The sequence below is a fragment of the Rhizophagus irregularis genome, chromosome 30, assembly GCF_026210795.1.
Source record: "Rhizophagus irregularis chromosome 30, complete sequence".
In the NCBI taxonomy this organism is placed as follows: Eukaryota; Fungi; Glomeromycota; class Glomeromycetes; order Glomerales; family Glomeraceae; genus Rhizophagus; species Rhizophagus irregularis.
In genome coordinates this window covers 263,633-276,843 of record NC_089458.1, presented here as the reverse complement: position 1 = coordinate 276,843, position 13,211 = coordinate 263,633, and the positions used below count along the sequence as shown (strand labels likewise).

The window sequence follows — 13,211 nt, the reverse complement described above, 5'->3', positions numbered from 1 at the left end:
TTATCTAAATAACTTTGTTCACTTTATTCTTACATTTTTAAAATATAAAGTATTTAAATTAATTAAAGATAAAGACATCCACAAATTGATTATTTATTACGAATCATAGGCTGACTTGAATAAAATCATTGGTAAGACTTTCAATTTAGATAAATTTACTGGTGATTAAAAGAGGTATTTTATCTTTAACTTAAAGCAAAAAAGGAACCACTATTAAAAGATGAAGTAAGATGATAATTTCAAGATCTCTCAGAATTCTACATCAGGAAATTTGTTTAGATGTAATTTAGTTAATATTTCAGAGGTGATGTAAAATTTTGAAATATTACACTAAAAACATAATATTACAAAAGTTTACGCTCTTAAATTTAAATAATTATAGTAATTTAAGAATATCTCACTATCTACTGATCTAATCAAGACAGCCCATTAAGACAAATCGAATGGTAGTAAAATCACATTTTTACAGCTGATAGAACGCTCTATAGTATGCAATAAAGTTTTAAATTAATAGAAAGTCATCTATCAAATGTAAAGATACGATTTACCATTCAATTCATCTTGATGAGCTGATTCCAATGAGCTATAGATTGTCTTGATTGGATTAATAGATAGCGAAATATTCTTAAATTACTATAATTATTCAAATTTAAGAGCGTAAACACTTGTTTATCCAATAAGACCTATAATAAAGTAAATAAAAATAAAAATCAGTAATTATTACCCTTATAAAAAGTATTTATATTTAAAATATAATTAAAAACTTTTTAAAATATATTTAAAATGAAAATTTCTAAGTTTACACAGGGTCTTTGTACACAGGTCATATAAATATAATTTTTAATAGACTAATTTTTTGTTTTTTAATTTGAAATTGAATGCTACCGACATTATACTCTTTTACTTTTTATTCTTATTATATTACAGATAAATATATGTATTTTCACCTGCTCTGCAAGTTTACTTAAGGCATTAAATGAGGTTTTGAATGCCGTTTTTAATCTACTAATATGACCCGTGTTTAAACACTCTGTGTACAAATAGAAATTGCCATTTAAAATATACTTAGTATAATATACTTAAAATGTATTTAAAATTATCTTAAAATATATTTTTAATAGGAAATAATAATTTTATGCAGGTGTGTTGCAACGCATCCCCCTTTTTGAAAATTATTAAATAGTATATTTGCTAATCATAACGTGATCATAAATGATCGACAAATTTACTATTTAAAAATTTTCAAAAAGAGGAATGCGTTCAAATGCAAATGCGTTCAAATTTTAAACCCTTTTTAATATATTTAATTTTTGCCTAAATACTTAAATTATACTTAAATTATACTTAAATTAAAATTTAAGTATATTATAGATATATTTTTTATATACTTAAAATATACTTATAAATTTCATAATATATTTTAAGTATATTTTAAATACATAAAAAATATAACCAATTTACTTATGTTCACTGGAGTGGAGGAATATACTTATAATAGTCTTATAATATACTTAAATTTTAATTTAAATATAATTTAAATATATTTTAAGTATATGAACAAAAATTAAATATATTAGACATATATTTTAAGATAATTTTAAGTATATTTTAGATATATTAAAAATATATTATAAGTATTTTGCAATTTTAAATTAAGTATATTTTAAATATATTTTAAGTATAATACTTTTTATAGGGTACTTGCTAATATTATACAGTATAACTAATATAATAATAAATTTAGTTTACCTTTTAAAATAATGTTAAACTTTGCAATCTAAAATACTGGTAAATGCTTTATTATTATTTAATAAGTATTTTCAGTCAAATACTTCAGTTAAATAAAAAAATAATAATATTTAGTGTAAAGTTACAGTTTTCAGTAAAAAATTGCTATTATACTTCCATTATATTTAGAGTAGTAATCTTTTATTAGAACATTACAAAATAAAAATAAATAATAAAAGTAATATAGAAGTAACTTAGCATAATACATTAATCAAAATATTTTATATATTTATATGTAAAACATAATGCTTTATTAGTACAGGTTTACAAAATTATGAATTTTTAGTTTTTTTATTATAATTAATTGATAAGCTGCAGTTTTAACCAAATTGAAAATGGTAATAATAGTAAAAATATTAAATATAATAATTCTACTTAAGTTATAATATATTTAAAGTTTACTAATTCTACATTATATATTATCAAGATACTATATCTATATTAAACTCTTTAAATCTAAACTCTTTAAATTTAAAAGTATAAACTTATAATTTATTATATATTTTTTTTTTTACAAATAATACTATATGATTTTATCTATTTTAATTCTTATTTTCTATTTTTTATTTTTCTTTAAAAATAATTACATTCAATTGAAAATTTCAAGTATTTCAATTAATAAACTTTAACCAAAAAAATATCAGAAAGTTTTGCAAAGATTTGAAGAATTTCTTATTTTAATAAATAAAAAATAAACTAAAAACTACATTTTTTCTTCAATAATCTTCAATATTTAATCATTATTTCAATTTGTTTTATTTTAATATAATAAAAATAAGTTCAATAGATTTTTAATAAGTTTTTTTTATTTACTTTTAATGCAAGAAATTTTTAATTGCTTTTTTAATTTACTAAAAAAATCTGTTATTTAAATTTATATTAGGATAAAATTGAAAATGCTTAAAAATAGCCTAAAAGAATTTATTTTCTTATTAGTTAAAAGCTTAGTATTTAATAATAAAATTTATGAATAATTTTATTATTATTGTCAAAAGTTTAATCATATTTATTAATAAATTCTTTTTTTTTATCCCTTTCTTAATAGTAAAAAAACTATAAAAAGTAGAAATATTTGTTAAAAAAAAAGTTTATAATTTTAAACTTTTTAAAACTTGAAATTATTGCTATAAGACTTGTTTTTGACTTTAATTAACACATTATTAACAATTATATTAATAATAATTACAAAGATTTACTAATATCAAAATGAATTAATTAGCAATTTTAATACTTTAGCAACTCAAACTATAAGTAATGATTATTATATATTAAATTACAACCTTTAGTAGTTGTAAGCTGTAAATTGGTTGTAAATACTACACTATTGTGATTAGTTAAAAGATGGCAATTCTGATTTACAACCATTTATTTACTTGACTTTTGGACTTATAACTAGTGTTGGGCAATTGGACAATTTTGGACAATTTTAGACAAGTTTTGGACAGGATTTTGAACAGTTTTCTCTTGTCCAAAACCTTTAAAGTTAAAATTTGTGTCCAAAACTCATCACTACTTATAACTATTTACAAAATCAATACTAAATTAAAGTGAATAATTCAAATACTTTAGTGTAATTGAAAAAAATTATGAATTTGAACAAGATTGGTAGCCAGTTTGCCAATTGGAAAATTGCCTTTACCCTTCACTAAAATGTAGTGTATCTTAATACTATCTTAATCCTGTATAACTTACCATTTATTTATAGTATCAACACTTAATTGATTCATTATAAAGCTACCACTAAACTGGAAAGCTAATGTTTTAGGGTTTAATACTTTTATAATCTTGTTTTTTTCTACATTTAATAAAATTTTGATAGTTTTTTGTTCTAATTGGGCTTTTTCTTTCATGCATTATTACAGCTTAAAATGTGATAATAATAATAAAATAGCAACAATTTGCTCATTTTACATGTTGGTTTTTTTATCCAACTCCTCTCGCTAATTTTTACATAGCTTGAATTCTTCAAAGGATGATTGTACCATCTGTTTTGCATTGTTGATTTGTTAAACTCTTTGTTGGTACTTGCTCAATACGAATGATTGACTTTTATTTTAATTGCTCGTGCAAAGTTTACTTTATGGACGTTCTCTATCATATTGTGCGCATTATTTTAATTACGATTTTGGCTGAGTAATTTTGTAATTATCGAATCTGTGGTGTATCGACAAATTACTATGCTGCTAAAACATCATAATTGAATAAAATTTTATTATTACGTGCTAGCGCATAAATTGTATCCGGCGCAGTAAAATTCTGATCATCATACCAATTTTGCTTTATAATCAATTGCTACACAATTCCAATTACCTTTTTATATTCTATGATAATTGTGAATTATAAACCGATTAGGAAGAAAAGCTTGCGTTTTGTCGTTGCAATACACTTATACACGTTAAAATTATTAATATTTTGGTTAACACAACAGAAACTGTACAACTTTCTCGTTTTTTTAAAAGGATTTGGCAAAGTATTGGTTTGTAACTTCGCGACACGTCCCTCCTCTGCAAAATACTTTAAACCTTGAAAATTTTTTACATACACCGTAACTATTACCAAAGCTTTAAAAACTATTATCAAAATGTTTGAAGCGCGTTTGAGCCAAGGAGCACTTCTTAAAAAATTACTTGAGGCCATTAAAGAACTTGTAACAGACGCAAACTTTGATTGTAATGAGACGGGTATTGCACTTCAAGCTATGGATAACTCGCACGTCGCGTTGGTATCTCTTTTGCTTCGTTCAGAAGGCTTTCACCCATACCGATGTGACCGAGGTTTCTCTTTGGGCGTTAATTTGAATTCTTTAAGCAAGATATTAAAATGTGCTGGAAACGATGATATTATTACTTTGAAGGCTGACGATAATTCTGCTGATAGTTTAAGTTTATGCTTTGAAAGTCCAAGTATGAATAGATATATCTTTATACGAGATAGTTGTTGATCGAACTTCTTTAGCGTTTGTTGGTTTATATAACTTTTATATATTTGTATTAGGTAATGAAAGAGTCAGCGAATATGAATTAAAGTTGATGGACATAGATCAAGAGCATCTTAGTATTCCTGAAACTGATTATGAAGCAACTATTGTTATGTCTTCTGTCGAATTTCAAAGAATCTGTCGTGATCTGATGGTTATTAGTGAATCAGGTATGAAATTTATATACGTACATACATTTAGATCATAACATGTTATTAAGACTTAATTGCTCATTTCTTAAAGTGAGCATTGATGTTGCAAAGGACGCGATCGTATTTTCTGCAGAGGGTGAAATGGGTACTGGAAGTGTCAAATTGAAACAAAATCCATCAGTTGACAAGGTTAATATTTTTCTTGTTTGATGAAATCTTAAAAGTCTTGTTACATCAATTAATAATTTACTTTCATTTATTTAGCCAGAAGAACAGGTTACGATCGAGCTTAATAGCTCAGTTTCGCTCCAATTTTCTCTTAAATATCTAATGAATTTTACGAAAGGAACTCCCTTATCCGATCAAGTTATGCTTGGTCTTTCAGAAAATATGCCTTTGCTGGTGGAATACAAGATGGATGATGCCGGCTATATTAGGTTTTATCTTGCACCAAAAGTTGGTGAGGAATAAAATGAATGAAATTAGGATATTCATATGTAAGGTCTATAATCTTAAAATTAATATATAATTTGGCCCGAACTATGATTTTAAAGTCATTGTACCATATTATAGATAAATTTGTATAAAATGGCTGACCTTAAAAAAAATTGAGTATATAAAAAAATAGTCGAAAAAATGTGCGCAGTGCGCACAAATTATACTGTGCACGAAAGGTTTTTGTTAATATGTATCATGTGTTTGTAAAATGTTTGTAACATGTGCTATTTTTGTATGACCATCACGGAGACGTCGGAATTGGAATTAAATCTTGTTTTCTTATTTTGTCAAAACTATGACGGACATGGGGACATGCGGTGATCTTAATATACACAATAACAAACTTCACCAATAAGAGTTTAAGGAGTTTAAAAATAGTACAAGACTGAAACGCGGTGGCGACAAGGCGTTGTTTTGATTTTTACATACTTTCTATTTAAAACAATTTTTTTTAAATACGGTAATAAAAAGCAGGATTTTCTTATTTTTTTTTTCAAATGAAAAGACGCAGCTTCGGTCGAAAGTCGTTCACATTTTCAACAGGAAGTATTCCTGGACAGAATCGCTCATTTTATTTCTTGATAGACTAAAAGAAGGTAGGTTCGATACTATCTTACTATTGAATTATTATTTTAGTCTAAAATAAATATTTACTTGACCATAAAAATAAAGTAAGTTTAACAAGTGGTCCAAATAAAGAAACAAATATATTTTTATTCAAGTGCCCAGGATGCAAAATTCTTCTAACCACAAAAGCGCGTCTCTCGATAATACTCAAGAAAATCAAACAATGTCGAGTAAAGTTGGAGAAGGTTTTGTTCCTACTTCGATGGTGCAGAATATACTTGAATGGCAAAGTCAGGCTTTAGAAAGTAAGTTGAAAGTTTTTTTCGGCCTTTTTTTTATATTTTGCATTAAACACAAAAAAATTCTCGTTTAATTTTATTGTAATATACTTAATAAAGCTATTAGGGAGCAAAATAAAGTCAACCAAGTTACACAACAACAGAATAATGCACTTCTTCAGAGAATCGATACGTTACAACAATATATTCATAATTATAAACGGGATATAGATCATTTTGATGCGATGGATCTTGACAATACGGAAGCAATTGGCACCGTCGAGGACATCAAAGAAGAGTATGTACATGCATAAAATGATTTTTTTTTCAGATTAGACATTCTACATATACTTATTCGTATAAAAGTAATCAATTTGTCCCAGCAACTCGAGGATCCTCCTCGAATGACGCATTATTCGTTAAAGATAAAGATGGACAACATATTTCATTGCGTCAGTCACCTGACGTGGAAACAGAAAGGTATTACTAAGTTGTACATTAAAATCTTTATTATCATATTCATATTTAATCTTCTTTGTTATATAGAAGACATAAAAAAGCCCTAGAGGATTTGGACAATGAATGGCGTGATAAATATGCTCAACTCCAATCTAAGTATGATGCGCAATATAAGGCGTATCAAGAACTTAAAGAACATTATCAAAAAAGATCCGCTGAATGGAAACGGGTGAAAAAATGGTTAGACGAACAAAAATTTGTGCAGAAAAATCCTGAACGTACTGATCAGGTGAATGAATTGACTAGTAAAATGCCTAAGTCAAAAGATCAATTTGAAAAATCTCCGACGGTTATTCGTGAAAGAGGTTTACATTTTGGTAATGATTCAAAGAAAAATCCGAGTTGTGCTCTTGCTGACGTGACTAATATGCGAAATCAAAGTTCACCTTCTCAAAACGACGAGAAGGTTGTAACTAATGAGCATGTAATTGGCGTCAATAGAGCATTAACCCTTGGGTTATCGTATAATAAAGAAGATAATACTGACTTTCGTCAGAATAATAATCGATCTTCGCATGTCTTATTTTCTCCAAATTTATGTGGATCAATGATTACAAAAAATCTTGATAAAATGCAAACAAATTACTGTCCTGATTCAAATCCCATTTATTGTGATCAGGAGTGGAACGAAGACCACATTGGCCAACCAAATAACTCCGATCAAGATATGGCTAATGTAAATGCGGAAGAAAAAGATAATCTTCCTTCCAGAGAAAATGAGAACTTGGAAGTACTCGAAGGCACAACACCTGAACTTCCGATTAACCTCGAAAAAGGAAATTATGAATTCCTTCTTGATGAAGAAGATCCATCATCAAACAAGAAACGGACTGCGGACATGGTGAACATGCAAGAGAATATTGAGGATGATGGACTACCTTCTACAGAAGTTACTAACAAACGTTGTAGGCCTTTCGCCAGTAAACAAGAAAGTAAATTACAAGAAGAATTAAATGAGCTCGATGAAGCTTTTATATCAGATGATATTATCACAAAAACTCCTTATAACGATCGTTTTAAGGTGGATTCAAAAAGATCACAAACGTCAAATGATAACATATATGATAATAATGATATTGATGACGCCAATCTTTTAACACCAATTACACCAACTTCCATAAGGAATAAAAATGTAGATAAAGAATCCAATAATAAAAATAATTATTCTAAACAAGGGGAGGGTTACAGATACATTGAAACCATACGAAAGAAAAGCGAAAGACGTCAATTAATGGCACAAGACTGTCCTGATTGTCGTAAAGTAATAATTCTTCTATATTTGATCAAATAAATAAATAAATAAATAAATAGTTCATTTTTATACTAACTTTTTTTTCAATTTCTAGTACTATGAAATGACAGGCATTAGTTTATCGCGACAATGTGATCATAACCAGTCTTCGGAAACCTTAGTGCAAAAGATTGGAAGACACCGTGCTAAATATAGTCGACCGCAAACTCCACCAGGATTTTGGAAAGTTGGGTTTCCAACATCACAAGAAATTGCGGAAATCAACGAACTATCAGTTACTTATGAACGAGAAAGAGAAGAACAAAAGAGGAAAGAAATGGAATTTGCTAAATCTCGTGAACGAAAATGGGATAATGGAACATCGAAATAAAACGATATAAATACAGACAATATAAAATAACGATAGTAAAAAAATTAATAATAATATATATAACCAATATATTTAATTATCATTAAAGTTTATTCACTGGCATTTAAATTATGTTAACATTTAAAATTATTTAAATTACGATAAATTTTTGGGCAATGCTTTTTCATTCATACATTGTTGTAAACAGTTACACGACAGATATATAATTTGTTAATGTAACTATCGTTATAAGTTAAAAATTCTTTTTAGCAGAAAATTTTCTTTTTAACAAAATCGTTATTTGTTTGAATTGGGAGAGAATTAGACTGATTTTATATTTAGGCGAACGCCTCTTTAATTGCGTGATTTTAGTTTGATCTGTTTCCTTGTGAGGAAATGGAATTTAATTTTTGCTATAAATTCTGGTACCGTGTAATCCTTTTGAGATAGTACAACTTGGTGATCATCGTGTTATATCGTTGCTATCCTTTGTGTAATGATAACAAATCGCCCCACACTTTCAAATATTCTTCGATGTCAGTCAAAAAATACCTTGAAACGAAGCGATTTATTCGGAAATAACCGTAAGCGTTACCACAACTAAAAATCCTGTTACAACCTCCCCTTCCTCTTCGCTTTTTGGTAACAATTGATTTTTTTTTTTGCCCAAATCAGATAATAAAGGTTGTGACGCGTTTATCATCACTGCTTCACCAAAAGTAGTGTCTGCAGAGACTGCAATAAAGAAAAAATTCTTTTACCTATTTGACTATGTTACAAAACTGTTCTACCACAGTTCATTTAACTTCTTACTCAAAAGAATAAAAGTTGTGATTGAAAATATACATTTTTTAATTAATAAATAAAGCTATGACCGAACAACCTTTAATTACTTCAACAAATAATAATATTTTATCACGTTTACCGAGAAATGGGAAAAATAATTCTACTTGTAAAAATTATCCCCTAACGGAGGAAAATTTAAAACTTCATACTGGAATGGTATGTTATTATTATTTTCTATTATCTGACATCTATATTTATTTTTATTATTATTATTAGTGTTTAAAAATCGGTGTAGATTTCTATCGTCATTTTTTTTTTTAATTAACGACGTATGGTAAACTTTAAATATAGTAGATAATTTCAACTACTTTGATAGCAATAATTTTTCTTTAAAAAATCAAAAAATAACCAATTTTAATCCAAAAAATTTAAGGTATAATTTCAGATTATTTACGTTTCTTTTTATTTTATTTTTTATATTAGGTGCCTTCGTCACGAGAAACGAAAGCGCATTTTGTATTAATATATGTTGATTTACAAAAACAACTAGTGGCTCTGGAAGCTCAATTGAAGAAAGAAGCGGAAGAAGCCAAAGAAAAATTCAATGCATCTTTACCTGAAAATACACCACCTGTTATACCTGAAGTAATACATGTACCACAATCACCACAAACTTCATCGCCTACTTTTGATGATGAAGTGACTTCTTCATTCCCAACAAACGATGTCATTTGTTCAAATGAACCTGAAATCAGTTCACCAAAATCCATTGAAGAAATTCCTTCACTTTTAGACTCCGTAATAAAAAATGGAAGAAAATCACAACGTATAAAAAATTTATTTAAAAAAACAGTGGATAAATTAACGTTGATAATAAAGAGGTCGTCTAATGACGATGATAATAATTTAACACCACATTTTGACAGAGAGATAGCTTCTTTAAACGTAGAACTATCAGTACCACCATCACCTTCTCAATCAACTGTAAGATCAAGAAGAAATTCTTCTTCACGTCCAAAGGCACCTTTTAAAAGTATTTTTATCCCACATTCATCTAAATCTACTCATAACAGAACAAATAGTGTGGACACAACGAATACCCTTTCTATTCATCCAACTAGTCTTTCTTCATCTCTTAATAATAATGCTTATAGTTCCGTTCAAAATTCTCCTCTTTTGCCTCCTTTATTAACTTCAAACACGAATACTCATTTGAATTCTGAAATAAGGAATGATTTATCTTCAAGTTTACCATTTTCAAATAACTCTTCGCCGCCTTCACCCAATAATGAAAAGTGTGAAAATGATGTTTGTAAAACATCCCCTGAGTATCGAGATAGTGGAATTTCTTTAGTGCCTCCTGGAGGAAGATCGGGTCATCATTCACGTGAGCATTCGATTTCATCAATATTACGGAAAGTGGGAAATTTTCATGCTTTTCAGAAAGATAATCAACATCATGATGGTCATCGTAGAGAAAAAAGTTGGGGTCCATTTTCTTCAATAATAATTGGATCTAAGGATAATGAAATGCAATTATTAGCATTTCGGTATCCAAGTATACAAAGTACTGATATTTATGTTGATAGTAGAGATTTTAGTGGAATGGAAGATCAAGATAATAGTAGCTGCAGTGGTGGTGCATTCGTTTCAGAATTTGATGGTATGTCTGGTAAGCAAAAAGATAGGGAACGTTCAGTGACATTCGATTTGGACGATCAACAACCGTCAACATCAGACGAAGAAACTGGATTAAATAAGAGGAAAAGATGTAGTACCATAAATAAAAATGCACAGTCGACAATTATTCCTATGGATTTTTCCGATAATATTATGAAAGAAATAGACGCGTTGAATATTTCACATACCTCGGATATTAAATAACGAATGGATTATTTAAATTTTTCTAATAATTTAATTAAAAACTAAACGAACAATTTATCATGCAATATTCTTTATTGTATGAATATTCAAATAATTTTATACAAACTTAAATTCATTGTTTAAGTTATCAAATTGTAATTTAAGATTTTTTATTGATGGTACATTAATTTATATAGTATCATGTAAATAACTGATATTTTGGTATATCACTAAAAGGGTGATATGGACAAGGAAAAAAAAAGTTTTAAAATAAAGCAATTATAAAAAAATATAATTCTCTTTTATTAATGGTTATTGTTCCGAAATTATGAATTCATAAAATTTTCCTTATAATACAATAACTTTTATATTGGCAACCATAATTGTTTTGTACAAATGTTTACCAATATAAAACAATTAAGATTTGTGACGTTCATCCAACGATTTAATAAACTTAAATATTAAATAATTGTCCAAATGGTCTAATACCTAATTCCTGGGACAAAACGTATAAAACAGATTACAATCCATACTTAGTTTATTTATAAAATAGAAAATGTATCACACCATACTTACATCCTATATTTACACACTTCAGAGCAAGGTGCTGTTTCACCATGAAATTCGTAGGAAATTTCAATATCTAAGTCACGATTATTTCGTTTATTGGGAGAACAAGATAAAGTACCCATAATAGATTCACCACATTTAATAGTTATAGCATCAGTGGTATAGAAAACAGTTTGTTTCCAATGTGTGTATTTGGCATGTGGGCCTAATAATTTCGGATGATATTATAAGAATATTATAAACATAACAATTAAACATAACAATTAAACATGTATAAGGAGTAAACAAACCTGTGCTAAATCTAATTGGTTTATGACAAGCTGAAAAGGTAATATCAAACCATGCGATAAAAGCGTGAATATAATCATCTCTCGTAGCAGTTAATTTAAAAGGAGCACTAAACGATAAATCTGATTTTTTAACAGTGTATATATCAATTTCCTAAAAAATATTAATGAAAAATGGATCGGTAAAATATTTATAAATATTTAAACATCTTTTTGAAATATATGAAAAGTATAATACCTTGATGGAATACGGACTTGTGACTACAGCTTTAGCATCTACAGCGTCCACCAAAGGCTCCCTTAGAGCAACAGACTTAATTGAACTAAAATCAAATCCATAAACGTTTTCCCAAACTGTAGAATATAACGAAATTTGAGTTTATTCTTGATAAATTGAAATACATAATGCTAAACACAAATTATTTAATTATTTACATCCAATTTTTTCTTCTTTATATTCTCCGTCTTCAATAGCCGACAGGTAAATTGTTGCTTTATCTGGAAATATTAAACCACCCGGTTTCTAAACAAGAAATATAGAAACACTTAAATACACTATTTATCATCTGCCGAATTTATAAAGGTTACTGATTACTCACTAAGTATTTATCGCGCGCAACAAGCACGGTATCAAGCATAGATTCATAAAGTAGAAAATATCCCATCCATTCTGAGATGATAATGTCAACTTTCTCAACTGGAAGTTCGACTTCTTCCATTTTGCCTTTGATGAGGGTAATCTCTAAAAGGCATACAATGATTAAATAAAATGCTCATTGAAATGGGATACACAAGAGCATAAAGATGTTACTAATCCGTACTATCATCTAAATTATTATCAACAATAATTTGGCGCGCTTGATCAATAATATTCGACATATCAATCTAGAATTAGCACAAAAAATATATGTTGGGGAAAAAGAAACTAAATTAGTTTATTTAATTGACGTGTTATTTATTTAGCAAAACGGCTTCTTACGCTTACTACAACTGCAACTTACTCCATAAATATGTTTTGCTCCAGCTTTGGCGGCAAACATTGACAAAATGCCAGTTCCACAACCAACATCAAGAACAATTTTATCCTTAAATAGATGCCGGTTTTGATAAATAGACGAACGATAAGAAAGCGTTCGAACTTCGTCTTTTAACATTTCTTCATGTATGCCGAAATGAGCGTAGGAATCAAAATAATAATCCTTGCTTGTCATTTCAGAATTTTCAATTTGAACATGATTTGAGTCCGCCATTTTTTTTTTTTCGTAGGGAAAAAAAATTGAATTATTTCACATTGTAGGTGCATCACAATATATCATCCATTCCAA

General features: G+C 27.8%; 4 protein-coding genes across 5 annotated transcripts; 3 read left to right on the top strand and 1 right to left on the bottom strand.

Moving 5' to 3' along the window:
- The first annotated feature begins 4,276 nt into the window (after positions 1 to 4,276).
- OCT59_021479 (uncharacterized protein) lies at positions 4,277 to 5,600 on the top strand. Its single transcript, XM_066146560.1, has 5 exons — positions 4,277 to 4,691; positions 4,783 to 4,935; positions 5,009 to 5,106; positions 5,182 to 5,414; positions 5,491 to 5,600. The coding sequence occupies exons 1-4, from the start codon at positions 4,370 to 4,372 to the stop codon at positions 5,386 to 5,388; spliced, it is 780 nt and encodes a 259-aa protein (XP_066005685.1). The 5' UTR covers positions 4,277 to 4,369; the 3' UTR covers positions 5,389 to 5,414; positions 5,491 to 5,600.
- A 545-nt stretch (positions 5,601 to 6,145) lies between these two features.
- OCT59_021478 (uncharacterized protein) lies at positions 6,146 to 8,524 on the top strand (the record flags this gene model as incomplete). Its single annotated transcript, XM_025315784.2, has 5 exons — positions 6,146 to 6,287; positions 6,381 to 6,558; positions 6,627 to 6,740; positions 6,807 to 8,040; positions 8,126 to 8,524. 5 exons carry the CDS (start codon positions 6,146 to 6,148, stop codon positions 8,399 to 8,401), a joined length of 1,944 nt encoding a protein of 647 aa, XP_025181992.2. The 3' UTR covers positions 8,402 to 8,524.
- Positions 8,525 to 8,876: 352 nt separating this feature from the next.
- Positions 8,877 to 11,332, top strand: OCT59_021477 (uncharacterized protein; the record flags this gene model as incomplete). Its single annotated transcript, XM_066146559.1, has 4 exons — positions 8,877 to 8,964; positions 9,056 to 9,175; positions 9,249 to 9,382; positions 9,650 to 11,332. The coding sequence occupies 4 exons, from the start codon at positions 8,877 to 8,879 to the stop codon at positions 11,048 to 11,050; spliced, it is 1,743 nt and encodes a 580-aa protein (XP_066005684.1). The 3' UTR covers positions 11,051 to 11,332.
- On the bottom strand, positions 11,295 to 13,160 carry OCT59_021476 (the record flags this gene model as incomplete). Of its 2 annotated transcripts, none has more annotated exons than XM_066146558.1 (8): positions 11,295 to 11,525; positions 11,606 to 11,804; positions 11,890 to 12,040; positions 12,125 to 12,240; positions 12,322 to 12,409; positions 12,486 to 12,628; positions 12,708 to 12,771; positions 12,888 to 13,160. In XM_066146558.1, the coding sequence occupies 8 exons, from the start codon at positions 13,134 to 13,136 to the stop codon at positions 11,519 to 11,521; spliced, it is 1,017 nt and encodes a 338-aa protein (XP_066005683.1). In that variant the 3' UTR covers positions 11,295 to 11,518. The 2 variants fall into 2 exon arrangements, with proteins under 2 accessions (XP_066005683.1, XP_025181990.1); XM_025315782.2 differs by having other exon boundaries at positions 11,299 to 11,518; positions 12,888 to 13,136.
- Positions 13,161 to 13,211: the final 51 nt, after the last annotated feature.

Excerpts from the sequence above, each read along its gene's own strand:
- OCT59_021479 (XM_066146560.1), top strand. The coding sequence starts at position 4,370 with ATGTTTGAAGCGCGTTTGAGCCAAGGAGCACTTCTTAAAAAATTACTT. Across the intron at positions 4,692-4,782 it reads TTTATGCTTTGAAAGTCCAA|GTAATGAAAGAGTCAGCGAA; the intron begins GTATGAATAGAT and ends TATTTGTATTAG. Across the intron at positions 4,936-5,008 it reads GATGGTTATTAGTGAATCAG|TGAGCATTGATGTTGCAAAG; the intron begins GTATGAAATTTA and ends CATTTCTTAAAG.